At 43.5% G+C, this 24,954-nt stretch overlaps 1 protein-coding gene across 1 annotated transcript in view; it reads left to right on the top strand.

The window, feature by feature from the left end:
- Positions 1-1,983: 1,983 nt before the first annotated feature.
- Positions 1,984-24,954, top strand: part of SCRN1 (secernin 1) — a 29,670-nt gene continuing 6,699 nt past the window's right edge. Inside the window, exons 1-6 of the mRNA XM_028750202.2 lie at positions 1,984-2,188; positions 14,268-14,427; positions 15,309-15,490; positions 19,160-19,362; positions 22,096-22,290; positions 22,757-22,922. Coding sequence (XP_028606035.2) covers positions 14,269-14,427; positions 15,309-15,490; positions 19,160-19,362; positions 22,096-22,290; positions 22,757-22,922 — 905 coding nt within the window. The 5' untranslated portion in view covers positions 1,984-2,188; position 14,268. The remainder of the gene's footprint in view (positions 2,189-14,267; positions 14,428-15,308; positions 15,491-19,159; positions 19,363-22,095; positions 22,291-22,756; positions 22,923-24,954) is intronic.

The raw sequence follows: 24,954 nt of genomic DNA, 5'->3' as shown, positions 1-24,954 counted from the left end.
CCTTAAATGGATCTAGTTTTGCATCTTAAAAGGAGGAATTTTGGCAACCCGAGCTACATTAAGTAGCAGTGCTTCTCTCCCAAACTGCCTACTGTATTTGACATACCCGCCTCCTGATACTATTTTTGTGTATGTTAGAAGAAAAATTACATGCAATCTTAGTGGCCTCATTTTCACATCACAATAGCTGATTTGTCATAAACATGGTTCCTGTATGGCTCTCCTGCCCTCAAAACAAGTGATGCCTTCTTTTCTGAACATGGTCAATGGTTTGTTTCAAACAAGCCACGAGCAGCAAGTCAGAAATAAAACCAAGAACAAATGTTGGTTGGTTTCTGGTTTGTCACTTGTGGTTTGTGTGCAACGTACTATGGCTGGTTTGAGGTGTGTGCGCATAGCCACACAAGTGAACCATGGTTAAAATAAGACAAACTGATTGCAACATGCAACCATAGTCTTAAGAATCCTACTGTTGGCATAGGATTGGGTGGGGAACACTCTGGGCATGATGTAAGGTACTGTGACTGAAATCTTGGGTTGTGCTTGCAGACCAAGATCCAGTCCTTGGGGATGATGCAACAGGAATCATCACAAGCGATTAGTGCATGGTCCAAATTTCACTGAAGTAGCTCAGCTAGGCTGTCAGGCCACCTTCAATGCACCCTCCAGATAACATTTTTATTGTGCATTTGTGATTATTTGTGCTTGTGCTATCGTTGCGGTCACACGCGATGCAGGTTTCAATGCTGTCCAATGCCTGGAGAAGTTTTGAGTGGTCACACTGCTTCATTTTCATTCAGCAGACACCCCATAGATTCCTGCTGAAATCTTTCAATTTTACACCACAAATGTTTTGGTTTATCTTTGCACCCAAGTTTTGTTGTACTGTAGCCCCTCCAGACAGCGATAGCCAGATGGCATTGGGGAAGCACAGCAGAACAAACCCACCAGCAATGCACTATTATCATGTCAAGGACATGTGAAATAAACCTGCAGCAATAAAACACCACAGCCTAGAGGAGCCCACAGTGACTTAAGTGTTGGTTGAATGGAGCTCACTGTTATCATCAGGTGCATGGAAGCGTTTCCCTCTGGTAGATACAAAGGATGAAAGACCATGAAATAGAGGTCAGCCACCAGGGCGTGCAATTTTAGGGGGGTGAAACTTGTGCAAATTTCTTCAGCGAGGGGTCTTAAAAACGTGTTTTGGGTGTGAGGAGCTCAAACCTGCTATTCTTTGTGTGGCTGGATGACATTTAGCTTGGTAAATCTTCATTTGATTAAAAAAACATGTAAACTCTCGGAAAACCAAATGATACCTTCTGAAAAGGTCAGGTAATGCTATAAAAAATAGTTTCTCCTTACATGGGTGTGTTTTTAAATACGTATCCCTCCCCCCCCCCCCGCCAGTTAATGCATCTGATGAAATGAGCTCTAATCCAAGCTCATCACAAGAAATGTGTGAGTCCTTAAAAGTGCCCTGAGACCGTTGCTCTTTATAGGAAACCCTGCAGTGCTCTTAAGAGAGGGATGCTTCATCATAGCTGTCAACGTTTCCCCCTTTTTAAGGGGATTCCCTTATTCCGAATAGGATTCCTCGCAAGAAAAGGGAAAAGTTGACAGCTATGTGCTTCATGGCGTCTCCCGTCGTTCGTTGGTTTGAGGCTGCGGGGCTGTTTCCAATGGCCACATCGCTGCCGAACCGACTCCGGCATTGCAAGGAGCTAAGCAGCAGCTCGAGCTCCTCCTAGCCGTCACCTCAGTTGCGGGAAGTCGGCGTCCCTCTGTGCATGCTCAGAGGCGCCCTTCTCAGGGTTCCATCACCCAGCTCCGCCCCCGCTAGCCGGACCCGAAGGGCTTCTTCCTCGCAGCCGTCCTTCCCCGGGCCAGCGGAGGGATACTCCAGACGCCCCTTTCCGGCCAGAAGACCCTCCCGCTTCCTCGTCTCGCCTATTCCCACGGCTGCAGCTGCACGCCCGCTAGGCGGAGCCCCGCGCAGACGCGACGGCGCTGAGGCGCGAGGAGGCAGCGGCGCCTGCTGGCTCCCTCCCTGCTGGCAGGCCGCTCACGTGAGCCGGAGCGCAGCTGTTACCTGGGAGGAGAGGCCGCCGCCGCCGCCGCCTGCTCGCCCTCACGCAGACGGAGCTGCAGGCGGAGGGAAGCCCGAAGGGAGCAAGCAAGCGGCAAGGTGAGGTCTCTCTACCTCTCTCTCTCTCGCTCCGGGGGTGTCTCTTTTTGGGGGTTTGTTCCTCTTCGGCAGCCACCGTTCCTCGACTGAGGGAGGCGGCGGCGCCGCCGCTTGCCAAGGTCTCTCCCATCGCAGCGAGGCGGCCTCAAGGGCGCACCTGGAGGTCTCGGCAGGTGCGCTGCTGCTGCTGCTGCCTCCGCCGCCTGCATGGGGAGCCGCGGCCAGGGCTCGCCGAGGATGCGCCTTTTCTTCTGCTCGCTGGCCTCTCTTTTTTCGCAGGTGCAGCCATCGAGGGATTCTGCAAAGAGGCAGGTCACCTCCTAGCTCCCCCCCCATGCACATGCACACAAACGCTTTCCCTCTCCTCCAACCCAGAAATCAGGAGAACGAGCTCTAGCAGGGGTACCAACTTGAATAAAATGGGGGGGGGGGGCGGCTCAGGTAAACCCCACCCTGCATAATCGATCGCAAGATGCGGCTCGCACACACCATTTGAATGGCAATGCCCATCCATTTTGCAGGAGCCCAGCCCCCTTAATATTTTACTGGGGACCCAAAGAGACGTTGGCCCCTAGGAGTTGGCTCCTATGAGATCTAGGGCCAGGGTATCCCCCCCCCCCCCCGCAGAACTCACCAGAACTGAGTTTCGGCACCTCTCAGGTGAGTGCCCTTGCCATTTTAAGAGAATGAGGTGAGTTCATGGTGAGTTCCAGCACATTTTCCTTAAAAAAGAGCACTGCCTAGGGCTACCTCTCCCTTGCCCCTCCTTGATCTTTGCACTTGATGACTCATCCCTGGGCTTCTCTCTCCACTGCATGTTAGTGGCTTCCCCCTGGACCACGATGGCTGCTTCACATAATCGTTGGATTGTTGCAAGCTCTGCATTGGATAGGAAGAGTCTCCACTTCACCCCAGACCTCCCTTTCACCTTTTGCCCCTGGGTGTGTAGTTTCCTGCCTGGGGGAACAGAGTCTTAATTCGCTCAGGCTGTAGATACTGCATCTGAGATTTTTTTGAGAGGCGGAGGTCCTTGGATGCTGCGAGGCTTTGGGTGTATAACTGAAGGGCAGGTGCATATTGCTGAGATGCTGTAGTGGAGTGGAGCTGTATCTGTAGAGATGCTTGCAGGGTGGAAATGTAGGCTTGCTAGCTGTAGTAACTCCGTTGCTGCTAAGTTCCTGAGCTGTTTTAACTGCCCGTTGCCCCAGTGTGTCTTCCTGCACTTCTGACATTTGCCATCCATCTTCTGTGACCTTAGATCAGTTCCACTACTTCTTCCAGTGGTTTTCTGGCAATTCCTGTCTCATTTACAAAGGTTTAACAGGTGATGTCTATCTAGAATCTAGTGTGAAGTATAATATGGCTGCCTGCTATATATAGTCTAGCCTTTGTGCTTCATCTGACTCATGGAAATCATTTGTACAAACTTGCTTTTCATTGTGTCCCCTGGCTCCTTCCTATTTAAATATGAGCGTGGGTAGTAATAGTGAATAGTAAAGTGAGATTTTGCTGCGATCTGTTAATAATGCATGGTTTTCTTTTCTAAAATTGTGAATACCGGAACATGAACTGAAAGTAGGTTTATCACTGCCTGGTGGGGTTTTTTGTTTTTAATAATTGCAAGAAATGCACCTGCACAGGTGGTCTTTTGGGGACTTGAATTCAAAAGTTCTTCAAGGCTAAAGTATTGGGCTTTACTGAAATGTTTTCTCCCTCTGTCCATTGTTTGATCTACTTACATAAAATAACAAGCTTTCAGCTCAAGGTTATGGTTTTGAAATGGCATTGTGGGTTTTGGAGATTCACGTGCATCTTCCTTTTCACAAAATGGGGTTTTCTGGTTATTTTTAGATCTTCATGATCTGTAGTTTAAAGCACTATTGGCCTTTGTGTAGCTGTGCTGCCCTGTAAGGCAAGACCTTGACATTTTAGTGGGTTTCTAGACTGACCCCTGAACTACTCAGCTGCATAGGCCTAGTGGGCTACCTCTGTATAAGTGTCCATTATAGTTTCCTTCTCAGTTAGATTCTATGAGTGATTTTGCCTGGATGGAATGTGTCCTTGACCTCTGATAGTCATAGTGCCCTTTGCTTGCCTGGATAGAGGACAAGATGGGTGTGTGTAGAAGCTAGCCTACTAGCTCCACCCACTTTTGCCTCTGGCCCCGCCCATCACTGGCATGTAAAATAAGGGAATGTGGCTTTCAGTATACAGTGGTACCTTGGTTTAAGAACAGCTTAGTTTATGAACAACTTGGATTAAGAACGCTGCAAACCTGGAAGTAGGTGTTTTGGTTTGTAAACTTTGCCTTGGAATAAGAACATGTTTCGCTTCCTCTTGAGTGTGTTCCATTTGTAAATTGAGTCCCCCGCTGCTATGGGAAAGCATGCCTTGTTTAAGAACGCTTTGTTTAAGAACAGACTTCCGGAACAGATTAAGTTCGTAAACCAAGGTACCACTGTAATTATTTCTGGTGGCTCATACGGAGAAGATCCTTGCTGGAATCGGCACCAGATTTAGGGAGGTGTGGGTGGTTTCTCTGCACAGAGTGCCAAGCCAAGGGGGTGCATAAAAAATAAAAAATTAAAAACCTGATATTTATGCAGGTACCCACAGAGAAGAGATATAAAAAAGCAAGTGTACCAAAATGAAGGGATTTTTGTGTGTGTGTGAGAGAGAAAATAAGAAATATTTAAAGGGGAGGGGTGCCAAATTTTGTCCTCGCTTAGGGCACCATATTACCAAAGTCCACCCCACTAGAATTGTTGCAGAGCTGCTGCTAGATTCTTTCCACACTATTTTTATCAGGAAGGTAACAATGCTTATAGTCTATAAACGCCTTTCACTAATGTATCCCAAAATTGTTCCTCCTGCCTTTTTTTTGCAGCAGTGGCTTTTATGCAGCTTGAGATAGAGGAATCGCCCCATGTACTGTTCCATAGCCATAATTTTTCAGCTAAATTACAGTTAATAAATGTTGTTTGGTACCGCAGTGATCAAGGTTTTGCAGGTGTGCATCCTATGGCATGTGTTGCGTTGTTATCACACAGTGGCATCGCTCCATGGAGGTCTCATTGAGACACAATCTGCTGAAGGCTATGGCATTCTGGCAGAGGTTATTGCCAGACCCCTGGTGAGTTGGCTATGCATGAGAAAACTTTGTTTCTACTTTACAAGAACTCATGAGGGTTCACCAACTCCTGGTTGTGTGAACCTCTTGTTTGAGCCAGTGGCATCATGGGAGGTGAGGGGGTGTATACTATTTATCCAAAGCATTTTTACCCCCCCCCCAATGCCTCTCGGAACATCTTATGTATGTTTAACAAAGCGGGGGGGGGGGGATAGTGGCAGGGATAGAAAAGGGTAGAGGTAAACTCAGGCACCAATTATTAAATAGCAGTCCTTCTAATGGCCAGCTAGGATGGGGGAGCCAATTATAGCTGTCTCCCAGCAGAGCCAATGGGGTGACCCTGATTCCCATCACCCCCTCTGTTGCAATCTGGTAGAATTGCTTGCTGCACTTTGTAAGTCATACACTGGGATGACTGGCCTATATATGCAAATAAAAATCTGCATGTGAATTGTTGAACATCTGGAATTTGAACAGATTATTTTTAAAAGCCCTTTTGTTGCTGCTCCACATGTACGTATAAAATAAAATGCCATATTTTCCCATGTATAAGATGCCCCCTATTTTGGGGGACTCAGATTTAAGAAAATGGGGGGGGGAGATATATATATCCGCTTATAAGATGCCCCCCTAATTTTTGACATTATTTTTTAGGGGAAAAACTTAGTCTTATACACGGAAAAATACGGTAAGATTAGAAGTCAGACTCTTCTTGTCCACTGCAGGTCATCTAGTGATCTAGTAAACGATGGTAAATTATCTTTTGCCTCTCCCTAATCTAAAGAATAGTGAGAACTCCGTGTCTGACCCCACTATCACAGAGCATTGCAACCTCCTTGAACTCAGACCATTGGGAACTATAGAAGCATTCGGTTGCCCAGCAACATCTCCTTTGCAGTTCAAATGTAGCATTTCAAAGCGTGTAAGACTGAGACAAGCCATGGCTTAGCACAGATGTACAGGCTCTTGGAATGGAGATTACAGGCATTTTGCTGCTTCTCAGCTCGTGCTCTTGTGAGCTAGGTCTATCTTAGCTAACATGTCTTCTGACATGGCAGGCTTGTGATTTGCCTTGAACTTTAAACAAAGAGCAAAGATTGGTTACAGCTCATTATTTATCTGGAGCAAAACAAACCATGAGCCCAGGTTCACAAAGCATGCTAAGCCAAACCATGGTTTAGCTTGCCACAACGCACCAGAGGTGGAGCAGAGCTCCCAGGGAGACTCACCTAACAGCTTCATTGCATATCTTCAGCCAGAAATGTTCCTCTTTCTCTCAGGCCTTTGGCTAATTAAACAATCTACAGTGGTACCTTGGGTTACATACGCCTCAGGTTACATACGCTTCAGGTTATAGACTCCGCTAACCCAGAAATAGTGCTTCAGGTGAAGAACTTTGCTTCAGGATAAGAACAGAAATCGGGCTTCGGCGGTGCGGCAGCAGCAGGAGGCCCCATTAGCTAAAGTGGTGCTTCAGGGTAAGAACAGTTTCAGGTTAAGAACAGACCTCCGGAACGAATTAAGTACTTAACCCGAGGTACCACTGTATAGCCTTTTAAACTGGTGTGTGTTGTTGTTTGTTATTATGTTATTTATTTTTGTGTTTTTATACTGTAAACTACCCTGTCATCCTCAAATGAAGGGTGGTATATAAATTTAATGAATAAATAAAATAAATAATAACAAAAGTGAGTGTGGCTTAGCGCAGACGTGGGCTCCTAGAGAGGAATTTTCAACCACTTTGCAATATTATTTGTGTGACATTCATTTATTAGAGCAGAGACTTGTTTTGCATATTGTAGCAAATCCTGACGCCGTTTGATAGATAGGAATGTGATTAATGTGACTGCCATCCTGCTGGTACAAAATGTTTGTTGTTGTTGTTGTTTTTGCAAAAAGTTGCAGAATCCGGTCGGCTCCTACTCCTCTGCAGATCTCAAGGGCTGATGTGTCGCATGAAATAGCAATTACCGCTGCAAAATATACTAGCTATATTTAGCGCCTTGAGGGGTGAACTAAACTAATTGGAATACAGATTTGAAATAAATTAACAATATATATATATATCTCTCTCCAGTCTCCTGATTTCATTTTGCTCACCTATTTATTTCATTTGTAGCCTGCATCGTCCCAGAGGCATCAATGCAAGTTTCTGAATTACCATGAGTGCTGCTGCATATTCCCATTACCATGTCACTCCTCCACTGGCATAAGTGGAATAAACAAACCAGGAAGCATAGGCACAAACTTGAACAAAATATTGGGGCTGCTCCCTGCACTTCTGCCCCCCCCATTGCACTTCTGTGGATCGCACCTTCCTCTGCTGCACAAAACTGGGCACAGGCCTCCGCTTCCTCCTACCCACTTGCCTCTCACCCCCCCCACAAGAAGTTTCTGCCCCCCTCGCCTGCTCACCTCTCCCACTGGCCTGCCTCTTCTGCCTGCCTGCCCTCTTGTCTCTCCCCAGTTGCCTGGCTCAAACGTGCTCAGAAATGGTGCCAAAAGCTGGGAGGCAAGCTGGCAAAAGAGGGTGGTGCCCCCCTAAATATTTTATTGGGGAGTGAAGGTACCAGGGCCCTATAGCGTTGGCACCTGTGCCAGGAAGGATATTGTATATGAACTGAGGATTGTAGTATGTTGCTACTTAACAAGCCCATGATCTGATCTGTAAGCAACATGAGGTTGGCTAATAGCCATGGCTTCTAAAGGAGAAATGGACCGCCAAACCCTGTCTTGGGTATAATGGGAAGCCAAGGCTACCTGGTTTGTTGATCCCACTTATACCAGAAGAGAATTGGCAGTGTTTAGGCAGCATGAGTATGCTATTGATTGGTTCACAGGAAGTCAGAAACTCTTGACTTACCATCAGTGTGTGAGCATCATCGGAACTACAGTGGTACCTTGGGTTACAAACACTTCGAGTTACAGACTCTGCTAACTCGGAAGTTGTATCTCGGGTTAAGAACTTTACCTCAGGATGAGAACAGAAATCACACGGTGGCAGCGGGAGGCCCCATTAGCTAAAGTGGTACCTCAGGTTAAGAACGGCTGCAGATTAAGAACAGACCTCCGGAACAAATTAAGTTCATAATCAGAGGTACTACTGTAGAATGTTGTAACCTAAGATTCTGTAGCCTTTTTTTCTTCCTCTCTCCCAGTTCCTTTTCCCTTTTGTTATGTCCTTTTAGCATGAGGTCAGGGACTGTTTTATAGCTGACATTTGTAAGCTGTTCTGTAAGTCTTTTTGACTGACAAGGGAAAATCTCCCCCTTCCTTAAATTATACTGGGTGAGACTGTAGCCCCATCCAAAGTTTTGCACTGTTTCTGGAAGATGCTCGGGTATAGGGGCTGTAGTGCATCTGCAGGGGAGCTTCAGTGTACTGCTGAAGAGCTGCCACATTTCTGCGTAGCCTTGAAATTCAAAGACGGTGCAGCTGCTTGATATTGGAGGTAAGGTAAAGGGACCCCTGACCTTTAGGTCCAGTCGTGGCCAACTCTGGGGTTGCGGCGCTCATCTCGCTTTATTGGACGAGGGAGCCGGCGTACAGCTTCTGGGTCATGTGGCCAGCATGACTAAGCCACTTCTGGCGAACCAGAGCAGAACACGGAAACACCGTTTACCTTCCCGCCGGAGCGGTTCCTATTTATCTACTTGCACTTTGAGGTGCTTTCGAACTGCTAGGTTGGCAGGAGCAGGGACTGAGCAATGGGCGCTCACCCCGTCACGGGGATTCGAACCGCCAACCTTCTGATCTGCAAGCCCTGGGCTCTGTGGTTTAGACCACAGCGCCTTTTTATGCAGTTCCCAGAGGATTCCTGACTGTCTCTGCATTGGGTCACCCTATAGTGGCTGAAGGATGGTGAGCGTGGCAGAGTTGGTAGAGTATGAGATTCTTAACCTTACGGTCGTGGGTTTGAGCACCATGTTGGGCAAAAGATAACTGTACTGCAGAGGTTTGGACTAGATGACCCTTGTGGTCCCTTCCGACTCTACAATTCTGTGATTCTGTGTCTGTGGCCTGTGTATTTACAAAGATAGTCGATATGTATTACTGTGCACAAGAAGATCCCTTTAGAATGTGGAGATTCTGAATCTCTCTTTTAGAGCATTTGGGGTTGGCAACCACAGATGCATTAAGAATTCAAGTCACTTTGAAATATTCATATTTAATAAAGAAAATGGTAACCCAGTCGTACTATTTATACTTGCATTCTGCCTGAAGGGGAATGTACGAGGTAGCAGAGCTGTGATTTATTGTTTCATCATGCAGGCTTTTCTCCCAGCAGAAATGCTCCCACCTGCCTTAAGTTCTTTTAATAGGAAAAATGAGTCTCCTTTGAACAAATGCTTTCCTGCAAAGCTTATGCCTTTTGCTACTGCTCAAGAAACATGAACAGAGGATACTGATCAGGGGGTGGGGTGGGGAAAGCCTTCCGTATAACCCAAGCCATTTATACCAGCATATGGTTCTTAACTAATTAGTCTAGGTTTGTTTTTAATATGCATGCCTGAATGTTCCCCAACGTGTAGCAGGTAGTAAGGAGCACCTCGAGGTTGTTTCATGGAAACAAAGGGCCCCAAATTAGAAAAGCATGTGGGAAAAGTGTTTAAAGACCACCCTCCCATTCAGTCCAGTAAGCAATTGTTCAGATTGCAAAGCAAGACTGGCTTTTCCCACACTTGGTTGGGCTTTTTGTGGGCTGTTTCCTAGTGACTGTATTTGCACCAGAAGCTAATGGCTCTAGCCATCTGAAACAAAAGGCAATTTGGTAGACAAAACCCCAGCTCTCCCACCCACCACCTCCGCTTGCAATCTCATTGTTTCGGCGCAAACCATTGCAAAGTATTGACCTATTTCCCGGGCTAAAAATGTGTGCTGATTTTACCAGCCCTGCCTGCACATCTTTCAGCATATAATGGAAGCAGACTAAACACACTCTAATTAAAAGTCATTAGAGCTGAGAATTAGACACTTTTAATATACATATGAACAACTTGAGAAGCGGCACGAGGGGCTGTCGACTTGCCAAGTCTCACAGTGTACCTTGTGCTTGTCACAAGTCAGAGAATGCAGCCTTGCATTCATGCAGATATATGTATAAAGGAAAGAAAGAAAAATAAAAGTTTGCTTCCCACAATAGCAGTCCTCAGTTCATGCTATGGCTGGCAAGTCACAAGTCCCGGAGACAGCCCTGAGTATCTGTACAGATGAGCTCTTGACGGCGGTTCTTATTTTAATAAATAAATAATTTCTCCCCCATTTAGGCTCACTGAAATGTCTTACAAAGAATTCATTTTACATGTTAATCAAAGCTATTTACTTTTCGGCATGCCAGCCTATTTTAAGCACATTGGCATAGTAACTGAAAAGGCATTAGCTGCACAAACAGCAGCAAAAATAGCAGCACACAGCCAAATTCCCTTGAGATTAATTTTCATCAAGAAGCACTAGACGGTGAGAAATCACTTGAAAGTTGTCACTTCAGGTAGTCGCAAGGGAATTGGATATTGCATTCTGACCATTGTCTTGTCTGAGAAGATCTATATCAAAGCAACCTGCTAAAATTGTGTCTTGGAGCTAATTAACTGTGCATGAATAATACAGTTTGGCTCTCCTGGGATTTTTGAAAGATGTATCAGTCTCCTCATTCTGTGGATTTATGCCTTTTGAGACAAGGGATATAATCGCAAGCAGCATACCCATCAAGCTTTTAAAAAGTGAGTGATGCTTTGTATTGTACACAATGAACAATTTGTGGCTGGGGAAACCCAGCTTCTCTAGCTGTTGCAATAACACTAGAGGAATCAGCATCCATCCCAGTGGTGAATGTCATAGTCCGCATCCTTGCTGTGTGAGCTGAGGCCATTTTTATTTATGTTGGATCAGAGGCTGGAAGCTTGCTCTGTGATGGCACTAGCTCATAGAGCAAATTCTATTAAATGGCATGGCCAACGCAAGGAACTTGGTAAGGATTCCTCCACCCCCCCGCCCCTACTTAACGTGTCACTGAAATGTAAAAGTGCATCAAATAATTGGTGATGTTGGAATATAGTTAAACGCTGAATTGTGCGTAGGGTTGTGTTTGTGTGAAGACAATGAAGAGGGCAACCTATTTGGTCAAAGGCCCACTTTGAATATCATGCCAGGCTAAACTTAGAGCCCCCAAAATGTGTTTTTTGCTAACAGACACGAGCAAATAAGTTGGAACTCCATTTCTGCTTTCAGATTCCTTTTGCTCAGCATTCTGATTACAGTCATACCTCGGGATAAATATGCTTCAGGATAAGTCTTTTTGGGTTGCGCTCCACGGCGACCCGGAAGTAACGGAGCGCGTTACTTCCGGGTTTTACTGCTTGCACATACGCAGGCTGTCAAAATGACGTCATGCACATGCTCGGAAGCGGCGAAACGCGACAAGCACAGACGCTCAGTCGCGTCTTATGTTCTATTCAGGATGCGAATGGGGCTCCGGAACGGATCCCGTTCGCATCCCGAGGTACCATTGTATAGCGTAGTAACCTCCAGAGGCAGAGATTGGACAGAATTATGTTTCTGGCCCACCTGCTAAACATTAAGATCTGCCACAAAGGCTGCCTCTCAGACGCTGCCATCTGAGGCAAGACAGGACACCCTCCGTGGTGGCACCCCAACTTTTGAATCGTCTCCTCAGGGATGCCCGCCTTACAGTTCATTAGATACCTTTTTGGCTACTGGTGAATACATTTTTATTCACCTAGGCTTTTATTTATTTTTTAAAACATGGCTTTTATTTTGCTTGCTTTGCTTTTGTTTCATTTTTAATTGTATTAGTACCAATTTGAATATTGGTTCAAATTAATGTAAATCGCTCTGAGATGCTTTGAAGTGTGATAGATAAATAACCGGTTGCCATTTCAGACATTATACCAAACTATGGTTTGCAGCCCGCTTTGACCCAAAGTGCCTTATCCTTGTTGTCTTTTCTTTACTGTTAAAGACATTTTAATAAACCATCTTTCTGGGACACAGCCTATTCAAGGCAGCTTCCAACAATACCTAAGGCATAATAAATTTTAAACCCCAAAACACAAGCATTAATAACAGTATCCAGTGATAAAATCAAAACACGCAGCCCAGAAAAATCCCAAAACTCCAGGAACAGTTAAAGATAGAATGCCATCAAAGATACCAACACCCCAATTGCAGTCTTTAAATCACGAGAACACAGCAATAAATGGGTATGTTTTTGAGGACTTCAATCATTAAGCATGATTTATTGCCACACATTTGGAGTTCTCAGGTTCCACCACCAATGGCAGCTGGTTGTAAATCATGATTTGACGTCATGTGTGAACTGAGCCAAAATATTGGTCCAGAGTTTTGTGGCAGTTGGTCACTAATAGCACAAGATGTGTCAGCTATTCTCCAATTCTTTAAGACAATTCTCTGTTGAGGAAGTTAAGACAGTAAAAGAACTAACACACAGCTTTCTGCTAATGTATATCCAATTAGGGCTGCAGACGTTAATTAATGGAAACAAGTAGACTTAAGTGCATTAAAGCTTCAGTCAGTTAATTGGTGGGGCTAAGATTATAAGGGAGCCCCAGTTATTTTTCCAAATAACCTTGTCTCGGGTGTGGCACGTTTGTGGTACTTAAAAATCCTTGCTTATCTCTCTGCTAAAACATTTGAGTTAGGAAGTACCGTATTTTTCGTCCCATAGGACGCTCCGCCCCATAGGACGCACCTAGGTTTTTTTTTGGGGGGGGGGGAAATAAAGGGAAAAAAATTTCCCTTTATTTCACCCCCAAAACCAGGTCGGGGAACAGCGGGATGGCGGCGCTGCGCCTCCCTGCTGTCCCCCGAGCTTGTGGGGCTGGCCGATGTCTGCCCGGTGCGTGGGGCGCTCTGCTTCAGCGCGCCCCGCACTCCGTGCAGCAGGCTGCTATCCGCAGCCTAGGGAACTCCCGCAGGGCTCCCCACGCTGCGGATGTCTGCCCGGTGCGAGGGGCGCTCTGCTTCAGGGTGCCCTGCGTGCCGGGCGGCAGGCTGCTATCCGCAGCGTGGGGAGCCCTGCGGGAACTCCCGCGGGCTCCCCAGGCTTGCTGATAGCAGCCTGAAGCCTAGAGAGTGAGAGGGCTCCAAGCTTCAGCGAAAGCCTGTATTCGCCCCATAGGATGCACACAGATTTCCCCTTCATTTTTGGAGGGGAAAAAGTGTGTCCTATAGGGCGAAAAATACGGTACATTTTACCTGGCTATACTGTACCTGAGTGTAGTTGTTTATAAGAGAAAATAATCTGTTTTAATTATTAAAGCAGATCCCACTATTCTCTCCACTAATTCTTCCATCATTCTCCTTTCACACTCAAAGGACTTTGTTTACTGAGCTGCAGTAAGTCTATTTTGGATGGCTTTCTTTCATTAAAATGGGATTATTTAGCTGGTGAGACAAGAATAGCAACCAGACAAATGCCAGTTTGGTCAAGTTAACCAATTTGGGGAGAGTCTGTAGTTCAGTGGGAGAGCAAATCCTTTGTGTATCTTAGAGATCCCATGTTTAATCCTGGCATCACCACTTAAAAGAATCAGGTGATGGGAAAGGCCTTTCTCTGCCTAATACCCCAAAGAGCTGCTTGTCAGACAGCAAATGCAATACTGGCATGGCTGTATGGCCGGCCCTATCATTAGGCATGGTGAAGAGATACCGTGTCTTGTAAAGAGGCGGAAAATTGTTCTTTCTTATTCTGTTTTTGCTGCCAGCAAGAGGGGCGATTGTGGGATTTTCTGCCTTGGGGGTCAAAATAACATGATCAACCTTGGGTACAATGCCCTGTGAGAAAGGCTCGATTTTACTGCATTGCTTCAGGCAGCAAAATGTTTTGGACCAGCCCTGGCTAAATGGAGAAATGAAATGGCCTGGAATAAGGCAGTTTCTTATGATCCTAAAATGTCCCTTTTTCTCTAGGATGGCTCTGGCACCTCCCAGTTACTGTTTTGTTGCGTTCCCACCACACACTAAAGATGGCCTTGTAGTCATTGGGAAAAATTCTGCACGGCCCAGGGACGAGGTACAGGAAATAGTTTATTTTGCCGCTGCTACTCATGATCCAGGATGCAAAGTTGAGGTAAACAGCTTTATTTTGTACTTAATTTGTGGGTTTGACAAAGGGCATGTTTGTCAGATGTGACATATAGACTCTCATGGTCAATATTGTAAGATGGCATGTTGCTCTGTTCTCTTTTCACCTGTTCTCACCTTTGGATCCATTTACCTGATAGTGAAAATTTATACATCAATTGAAAACAGGAATCTTAAGCCTGTTATCTTTGGCTCACAAATACCTTGGAGTTATCCAAGTCACAAGTCACTTTCCTTTTGTTTTCATAATGACCATTCTCTTTTTTCTGTACTTTCAATCCAGGCACTGCCAGTCTAACAGCAGCTGGGTCAAACTGCAGTTTATACAACAAAGACTTTAGTCAGAAAAACCGCATATTCTGCTTTCTGATGAAAGATTATTCCAGAATCTACAGAAACAGAGATACACATACTCTTGCTTTTCTGCTCCCCTTATGAAGCCCCCCCCCCCTTTTAAGGACTGACATATTTTTGAACATACAGTATATGCTTTTATTAGAGAACCTGCTTATCATAACCAGCTGCGTATTTGATATAAAATATCTGTCATAAAATCAAATGGATTTTTCTCTCCTAGTGTTAGAAATTCACGCATAGCTCCTCTACCAGTACATGTTGAAATCCAATGGAAAGTGACATGTTTGCCTGTGTTTTATTTTTGTGTATTCATGGTCAGTTTTGCAGCTAGAATTGGGTAACCTTTGGGGCTGGTGAGAGATCCTTTGGGATACACTGTCTAAAACGAGTTTGTAAGTTGCCACTTACCTGTGGCAAATAAAAATCTTTCTATGGTGACATGTCAATATGATAACACTGTACTTTCTAATCTGATTCAGTGAGGTCTTGTCTCCCTCTCCCCCACTGTAGTGCACATACATTGAGATTGACCAGGTGTCCAAGACCAATGCTGTCGCCCTGAGCAGACCTTCCTGGCTTTGGGGGGCAGAAATGGGGGCAAATGAACATGGAGTCTTCATTACCAATGAAGCCATTATCACCAAAGAACCAGCCTCAGAAACTGAAGCTCTCCTAGGAATGGATCTTGTCAGGTGGGTGATCAGGGTGGATGAAAATCAATGATTATTTTTTTTAAAGGATTTTTTAAAACAATTTAAATCTGTTTCTTTTTATATTTAAATGGGATTTTTAAAATAAAATTCTTTTGGAGGAAAAATCTTTCTAAATATAGTTTTCTGTTTAAGTTACATTGTAGTCCAAAGGCTATTCATCAGGAAATAAGGATTTGTTTTACGTTTTTCATGTGTGCTAAAAGTCAGTCTAAGTTTTTTTTTAATTGTTTAATCACATCAGTTAACAAACATGGATACATATGCTATAATGTTATTGTTTTAGTTCAATAAATTGTTACTAAGGAAATGATTATTTTTTCCCTTCCAATAATGTACAGCAGAAAAGTTGTCCAAATATAAACAGTTAACTTATTAAACCTCACAATAATTTCATAATGATCAGTATATATATTTCTGATAGCATAACCAAATCAATAAAAACTGTAAAAACTACTCTGAAAATTTATTATTCCAGAAATGAAACCTTCATCTGGTTGTAAGTATTAAGGTTATACCAGCAAGAATGAGTCTTTCTGTAAAAAAATTTTTTAAATCAAGTCTTACCAACTAGTGATTTAAATGGGTTTGATTTAAATCAAATCCACCCCGTGGGTGATTAACAACAACATGGTGGATGGGTTGTGTAGCCTGATAAGTGTTCTGAGCAATGAATCAGCTGTACGAAATAGCAGCAGAAAATCAAACCCTCCTCTTGGTAACATCACTGTTTTGGTCCACATATGGAAAAACACTGTGCGCTTTTACACATGAAGTACAATGCAAGTGTTTCTTTTCATCTTTAATACATGAACTGCCATGTCTCTGTGCCTTTTAACATTGTATGTGATGTATCCTTTGGTCTTGAAACTCTGGGAATGGCGAGCACGGTACACAAACTTTAAAGTAATAATTGGGCACTCCTATTAAAAAAAATGGATCTGCCAAGATGCAAAAAGTCGGAATACAACCTAGTGTGCTTTTAAAAGCAGCAGTTGCCTTGTAAATCTGTACAGCCCACGAGCTTCATTTTAGTCTTCATTTTCAAAACAGCCTACTGTGACTTAGTATTCTTGCTTGTGTGCTTCAAGGCGGGGAGGTGGGGGACCGGGGACTCTGGAATAATTAAATCATTGTCAGGCATACTGCATCTCATGCATTCCAATGGAAAGCCATTTGCCGTTGACTCAAGTGCTGACGAATGAGCTCCAGAAAATCGTTTTATTCTAGCCCAGCTTGATTGACATGGTTCCTCTGGCCAGTCTTGTTTGTATAGTACAGCGAGATGAGCTTAATGTCAGTAAGAACTATTATGGCTGGAAAAGAGATACTAAGAAGGAAAGGGCGGAAAAGAAATGAGATTGGCTTCCATGCTAGAAACTGCAATAGGGCTATAGGCTGTTGTTGGAGATAATAATAATAATAATAATAATAATAATAATAATAATAATAATAATTATTATTATTATTATTATTATTATTATTATTATTATTATTATTATTATTATTATTATTATTTTATTTATATGCCGCCCATCTGATTGGGTTGCCCCAGTCACTCTGGGCAGTTCCCGACAAAATATTAAAAACACAGTAAACCATCAGCCATTAAAAACTTCCCAGAACAGGGCTGCCTTCAGATGTCTTCTGAAAGTCAAATAGTTGTTTATCTGTTTGACATCTGACAAGCTGTCAAGCTGCTAAGCAAGCTGATTGGGTCTGCCTGATTCTCTCTTTTTGCATGAACTCTCCCCGTTGAAAGCAGTTCTCAAGCATGCAGGTCTTATAACTGTCCTTGCAAGATTTGAATCCTCCTTTGGGAAAACACAGTTGTATCCCGTTCAGTTTAGTTAGAAGATCAATTCATCACATGACTGATTAGAAGTATTTAATAAGCTGGGTGTTTTTTTTTACATTAAGCTCCTCTTTCCCATTCTTCAATCAATGCAGATTTCTACGCTGGAATCTTCTTTTATCTGCCCACTTTGTTATGAACAGGAGGCACTTTTATTATTCACAAATCCATTTTGCTTTTCGAACTTAAAAACAGCAGGAGACTGGCAGTCACTGACTTTAATGGGAATAAATCGGCTTATATCCAAATACTCCAGCATGAATGGGTTCTGGGATTAATTCCCTAATGGCAACAGCAGGCCAATATTAATCAAAATTATGGATGTTTGAAATGTAACTTTCTAATAAGAGTTTGCTTTGGTCCTTACTAAAGGAGCTAATTTTAATTAGGTTATAGAAGGCTGGGTGAGGTATAATGATAATGATAATAATAATAATAAAATTATACCTGACCCATCTGGCTGGGTTTCCCCAGCTACTCTGGGCGGCTTCCAACCAAATATTAAAAACACAATACAGCATTGGTTCCCTGTAACTTCACTTCTCGCAGGGAGGGAACCGCCAAAAGGCCCTCGCCGCTGGACCTCAGTGTCCGGGCTGAACAATGGGGGTGGAGACACTCCTTCAGGTATATAGGACCAAGGTTAAGTTATGACCATCAGAAGGTCCAGTTCCCTTATTTCACCCTGTGACAATTCCTCTGCATTTTCCCAGCAACTAGGAATGTTATCTGCTAACATTCTGTTTTGATTTAGTAAATTGGTGGTGGGGCAGGGCAAAATGGAGCACATAGACATCTTAAGTCCCATTTCCTGCACTAAAGAATATACAGGTACAATTAAAAAACCAACTATACCCCACAAGAGTTTATATTGAAAGAAAAGTGGACCACTGGTTCATTTTGAACCAAAAAATCCTGTTCCATGTCACAGCAGGACGCTATGATGAAAATGAAAACTATTGCCCATTTCAAACCATTTTAATGGTACAGTTGTGACAACTTTCCTCAAGCTACTACAAAATAAATCTTCCCTAATAGCCTGTAGAGCCAACAGGACGACCCTGTCAAAGGCTTAGTCCACTGAATACTACTACTACTACTACTACTACTACTACTACTACTACTAAATAAATAAATAATACAGTGTTGTATGTTCTTGTATGTTAGCGCTTTACTACATATCTCAGTGTTCATGAACTAAGTGTGGTAATGGGATGCAAATATTTTAAACCAAATTAATTGTTCTAGTAGGAATAATGAGGATGTGGGTGGCGCTGTGATCTGAACCACTGACCCTCTTGAACTTGGCAATCAGAAGGTTGGTAATCAGCAGTTCGAATCCCTGCGATGGGGTGAGCTCCTGCTGCTCTGTCCTGCCAACCTAGCAGTTCGAAAGCATGCCAGTGCAAGTAGATAAATAGGTACCACTGCGGTGGGAAGGTAAACGGCGTTTCTGTGCGCTCTGGTTTCCATCACGGTGCTCCGTTGCATCAGAGGCAGTTTAGTCATGCTGGCCACATGGCCCAGAAACTGTGGACAAACGCCAGCTCCCTCGGTCTGAAAGCGAGATGAGCACCGCACCCCATAGTTGCCTTTGACTGGACTTAACCGTCCAGGGAGCCTTTACCTTTTAATGGGGCTTTGGGAGTCGGGTTCATGATCACTTAACTGAATGATGATCTTGTTCTAGATTTTGTTTTATCACTTGTCAGGCTGGTAATCATGCTTTGACATGGCCTTCCATTGTTGCTGTAGTTGAGTTGCTTCTTCCCCACCTCCTTTGGTTCCCTCCCCAGGCTTGGTCTAGAAAGGGGTGGAACAGCTAAAGAAGCCTTGGATGTCATTGTCTCTCTGTTGGAAGAGCATGGCCAAGGAGGCAATTATTACGAAGATGGGAGTGTATTCCATGCTTTCCAGACTGCGTATCTGATAGTGGACAGAAAAGAAGCTTGGGTCTTGGAGACTGTTGGGAAACACTGGGCAGCAGAGAACATTACAGGTCCGTTGTAATTTTTATCCCAACCTGCTATTTATGAGGAAGTGATTGAGTACATGAACATTTGCCATGGCGATGATGAGTTGTTCATGAATGAATTTCCTATTTCCATTTAATGTTTGTTCCTGCTTTCCAGATTGTAATGGTAGTATGCCATTTAAAGCAGGTTTTGTTTTTGTTGTTTTTAATTGTCAACCTTAAGGACAATTTCTGGAAGTTTCTAACATATTGACTTGGTTGAATTTTATGTCAGGATTCAGAAAGCTTTTTCTGCGTAAGGAAATCTGTTTCTGCCTGTGTGGAGTTTTGTTTTTCTCACTCAAGCAGAAATAACAGTTGATTGACCAAAGATCTTTTCTATCTGCAGGTCTTGTTCTCCCATTCAAGGTTAATTGTGCACATTACTTTCACATCTGTCCCTTGAAATTGTGGCTCTCTGACTTGCTGACATTTTCATGTCAGCTTCAGATTGTCGCTGACATTCACTGAACCTTTAAAATGGTGCACCATCAAATTTAAGTCTCCCACGCGCAAATTTGTTCCGGCTTGTAAGTGTACACAGAAATCATTTTAAAGTTTTAAGACAAATTGTGCAACTGGCCTTATCCAAACCCTTTTTTGCTCAGTTCTTCGTATACTCTCATGCTCATATGGAGCCTCTACAGCAGGCTTCCTCAAAGTCAGCCCTCCAGATGTTTTGAGACTACAATTCCCATCATCCCTGACTACTGGCGCTGTTAGCTAGGGATCCTGGGAGTTGTAGGCCAAAACATCTGGAGGGCTGCAGTTTGGGGGTGCCTGTTTCAATGGATGGCACTTTTTTGCGTACACACAGTAATGTGAGCACTTCCACTGAAAGGAAGGTGGACTTGCTCTGTTTGCATATAGGACTGTATCTGACCATAGTCCTTGGCCAGCACGCTAACAGGGCGATCCTCATCATGCCTACTCAGAAACAAGTCTTGTGGAATTCAGTGGGGCTCGCTCATAGGTAAGTGTGGACAGGATTGCTGCATTGAACTCCACTTTAAAATGATCGTGTGGCCGCTGTTGGTAAAGGCCTCTAGTTGAGACCCTTGGAGGGCTACCTCCAGTCAGAATAGACAGTACTTGGCTTGATGGACAAATACTCTGACTTCCTATAAATAAGGCAGCTTTCTGCATTCCTATGACACCACAGGTGTAAGGTAGACTTCATGTTTTGCTCTCGAGTCCATTTTTCTAGTACGTAGTAGCATTCTCAGCAACTAGTAAGTTAATTTTGGTGACACTATATGGTCTTATACCGAAAGAGACAAGTGTTCTCTTGTATCTGTCCTAGAAAAGGGAAATAATAATAATAATAATAATAATAATAATAATAATAATAATAATAATAATAATAATTTATTTATACCCCGCCCATCTGGCTGGGCTTCCCCAGCCACTCTGGGTGGCTTCCAACCAAATATTAAAATACAGTAATACATCAAACATTAAAAGCTTCCCTAAACAGGGCTGCCTTCAGATGTCTTCTAAAAGTTTGGTGGTAGTTGTTCTCACTGACATCTGGTGGGAGGGCTTTCCACAGGGCAGGCGCCACTACCAAGAAGGCCCTCTGCCTGGTTCCCTGTAACTTGGCTTCTCGCAGTGAGGGAACCGCCAGAAGGCCCTCAGCGCTGGACCTCAGTGTCCAGGTAGAACGATGGGGGTGGAGACACTCCTTCAGATATACTGGACCGAGGCCATTTATGGATTTAAAGGTCAGCACCAACACTTTGAATTGTGCTCGGAAACGTACCGGGAGCCAATGTAGGTCTTTCAAGACCGGCGTTTTGTGGTCTCGGCAGCTGCTCCCAGTCACCAGTCTAGCTACCGCCTTCTGGATTAGTTGTAGTTTCCGGGTCACCTTCAAAGGTAGCCCCATGTAGAGCGCATTGCAGTAGTCCAAGCAGGAGATAACCAGAGCATGCGCTACTCTGGCGAGGCTGTCTGCGGGCAGATAGGGTCTCAGCCTGCATACCAGATGGAGCTGGTAAACAGCTGCCCTGGACACAGAATTGACCTGTGCCTCAACCCTAAGATATGTCTTAGAAAAGCGATATGCACCAATTATTTGGAGTGCACCAACACAGATACATGTTGGTAATTATTTCTGTAGGTTTCCCTTGTGAGTTTGTTGCACAGAGGTGGTCCTTGTCTCTTTTAAGATCCATTTGGGGGCGGTTGGTAAGATTACTACTGCACTTTGCTGCTCCATTGGGGTAGAAGGAAGATTTCATGCTGCATTGAATGATCATCTCTGCATCATGAAAGGCAGTGTGTTGGTTCACAGAACTAATGGGCTTATGGATGGAGAGGAGCTACTTCTTTCCTGCTCTTGTCCCCTACATTAGCATATTGCATTTGAAGCGAACTATGTTAATTCCAGTTGAAATAAATTAAACTTCAGCTCAACTAAGTCATGACTAACTTGGCTCATTGACTTAGTCTGGATCCAGGCCTCTGTCTTTCGTAAGACTGACAATCAGGTGTGATGATGCCTGATTGACTCTGCACGTTATTTACAAATAATCCTCAAAAGTATTCGACTCTGGGAATGGTGATCCCATCACAGTACCACGGAAATGAATTTTGCCACCCGCTTTTCGTGATCTCTGCATGCCTAATTGATTGATATTGCACGATGTAAAATAGATTCAGCTTAAATTTGCATTTAATGAACGACAATAGAATATATGATATTTTTGTTCATAGGGGGAGTCAAGTGCATTTGCAACCAGCTTTCCTTAACTACAAAGATCGATGCAGAGCACCCTGAGCTTAGAAGTTACGCGGAAAGTCAAGGGTGGTGGACTGCAGATACAGAGTTCAACTTTTCTCAAGTATTTTCTCAGGCTGATAACCATTCAGATTGTTGTTTGGCAAAGGAGAGCCTAGAGAAGCAAGAAGGTATGTAGAAAATCCACCACTACTCCTCCACTTTTGATAAACGAGTTTGTAGCCAAAAGTGTGCGTGAACTGAGTTTTGAAAATTTCACTTCTGTTGGTAAGATTATACATTTCCTTTTTTGGAAGGAAAACGTTGTATAGACCTTGAGTGTATTCTGTGTATAAGTGATGCTTTAGAGATACATGTTCTTGTAAGTGAGAGAGACTAGGAGAACTTTAGCTGCCTTCCAGCCAATAGACCTATGGAAGCATCAGTGCCTCTGGTGGTGTAAATGTTAGCAAAACTTTGATCACTTATTAACAATTAGAGATCCTCCCCCCCTTTTATGGGATTAACCAGTTTAAGTTACAGACTAGGAAGGGACCCAACCATTGAACCCAACCCTCTGCCCAGTGTGGGAGCGGCAGTGTAGGAGAGACCTAAATTTATTACCCTGTTAATGCCTCTATTTTGATATTTTTCCAGGCGCTGTCACTGTGGAAATGATGATTGACATCTTGCGGGATAAGTCTGGTGGTATATGTGTGGATTCAGAGTCTTTTCTTACTACATCAAGCATGGTGTCCGTATTACCTCAGAATCTTAGTTCCCCGTGCATCCATTATTTTACCGGCACACCAGATCCATCAAGGTATATTGGAGAAAGTATACTGGCAGGCTGCCAGTACTTTTTCAAGCCTCAAAAATTAGTTTCTAGTTTTGCATTTTAAAAACTTAGTTATCGGGCTAATTCCATGTTGTTTACTGATGCAAAGTTAATCAATGCAGGGAAGCAATCAAAGGGTCTCTTCTTTGCCTAAACCTATTTCTGCAGTCGCTGCCCTCAGTCTAGATGCATAAGGCAGGTTGGGAAGGCAAAACAGCAAGCGAGTCACCTGATCTAATAATAATAATAATAATTAATAATAATTAATAATAATAATTTATTTATACCCTGCCCATCTGGCTGGGATTCCCCAGCCACTCTGGGCGGCTTCCAACAAAACATTAAAATACAATAATCTATTAAACATTAAAAGCTTCCCTAAACAGGGCTGCCTTTAGATGTCTTCTAAAAGTTTGGTAGTTGTTTTTCTCTTTGACATCTGATGGGAGGGCGTCCCACAGGGTGGGTGCCACTACCGATAAGGCCATCTGACCTACGGCAGAACCTTCTTCAGTTTTAACATGGCAACCCTATTAGCCTGTTTCGTCCTGCCTTTGACTAAGTACGTAGAAGCAACGTTGACTCAGCAGAAATTCCTACAGTGGCTCCTGCTGCATCGGGGCTATTTACTGCTTTCGTATCTACCATTTTGAGCCCGAGAGCTAGAACTGCATTCTGTTTTTAACTGCATCAGCATTTATTCACACTCTGCTAATCCATTTGCTGTAAACTGCATGCAAAATAGTTCATCAAGGTCTCTCTTCTGCCAGAGTCCTTCCCTACTTCTCCCCTCCATCGGAATATTTGCACTGAGACATCTTTGAATGTTTACTTCTGCTGTATAGAGAGTTTTACCTAATAGTCTGTAGGTCATAAGGCTTGTTCCTTAAGTGTGGATAAGACCTCTAACAGGAGAGAATACTGGATCATATATTGAATTGATTGTTAAGTTTCCCTAAGAAAAGCAAATGTGAATGTAGCGGATCGTTTTTGGTTACGCACCTAACTTCACTCAACACTATTTAAAAGCATCAGTGTAAAGTGAAGCACTTTTGAGTCGCCCTATCCTTTGTTTTCCGTCAATGCAATTCTCTGGATCGTTCTTGTCATTTTCAGGACAAGGGTTTACATCTCTTCTGCTGACTGCAGTTGATGAGAACCTCAATTTACTCTCTAAAGTATTTGGGGGAAATAGCAGCCATTTTGCAATTCCTGATGAAAAGATCAATAGTTCTTCATTAGCATTCCATACAGTAGGTCTTACCCTTTAATCCTCCTTGTGGCATTTATTGCTTGTTCAAAGTCACGCCTTCAATAATGGAAGGGAGATTCTGGGTAGAAGCAAACCCCTTTAATGTGATATCTTCCATAAATGAAAGGGATGAAAAGCAAAAGGATAAGCAGAAAGCAGTACAGCTAATTTAACTTGCTTGTTTTCCTTCTCAAGGAAAGCTGCATTTTATTATTCGGAAGGAGATTTGCTGTTATTCCAGTTTCCTGGTCTTCTCTTTTTGGTGCAATTTATTCGTATTAAAAAAATTCTCCTCAGAGCTAGAGAAGTGAAAATGTATGCAAATCTGCCTAAAAAGTTTTAGCACTTCAAAAGAAAATGTCAGTGAACCACAAATGCAGGTTCTTCCCTGTTTACTGAAAGCGTGTTACAGATCTCATGTAAAATATCTTAATGGAGCCCCAGAGTAAAGGAGACAAAGAAGATTTGAACATACCAATTTGTACAGGCATTTCTTAAAAACAGCATCGTTGTCTTGTAAATGTTGCTAAACACATTGTGCATCTATTCTAATATTTAAGAACAGCTCTGTGCAGAATATTTCAGGATTAAAATAATATATATTTGCTGAGCTATTCTTCATGGCATAGACTGGCTTATTCCCTAACAATCAAAGGAAAGAGAAGTCCTAATCTGCAAACAATTAGAAGGAACTGATTTAGTATATATGTTTAAAAGTAAGTGTAGTCTGTTTTATGGCTTTTGTCTCTGTGTTACTGTTAATGC

Source organism: Podarcis muralis, chromosome 12 (genome assembly GCF_964188315.1).
Source record: "Podarcis muralis chromosome 12, rPodMur119.hap1.1, whole genome shotgun sequence".
NCBI classification, from domain to species: domain Eukaryota; kingdom Metazoa; phylum Chordata; class Lepidosauria; order Squamata; family Lacertidae; genus Podarcis; species Podarcis muralis.
Note: the sequence above shows the minus strand (reverse complement) of the source record. Positions and strands in the feature narration are given on the sequence as shown.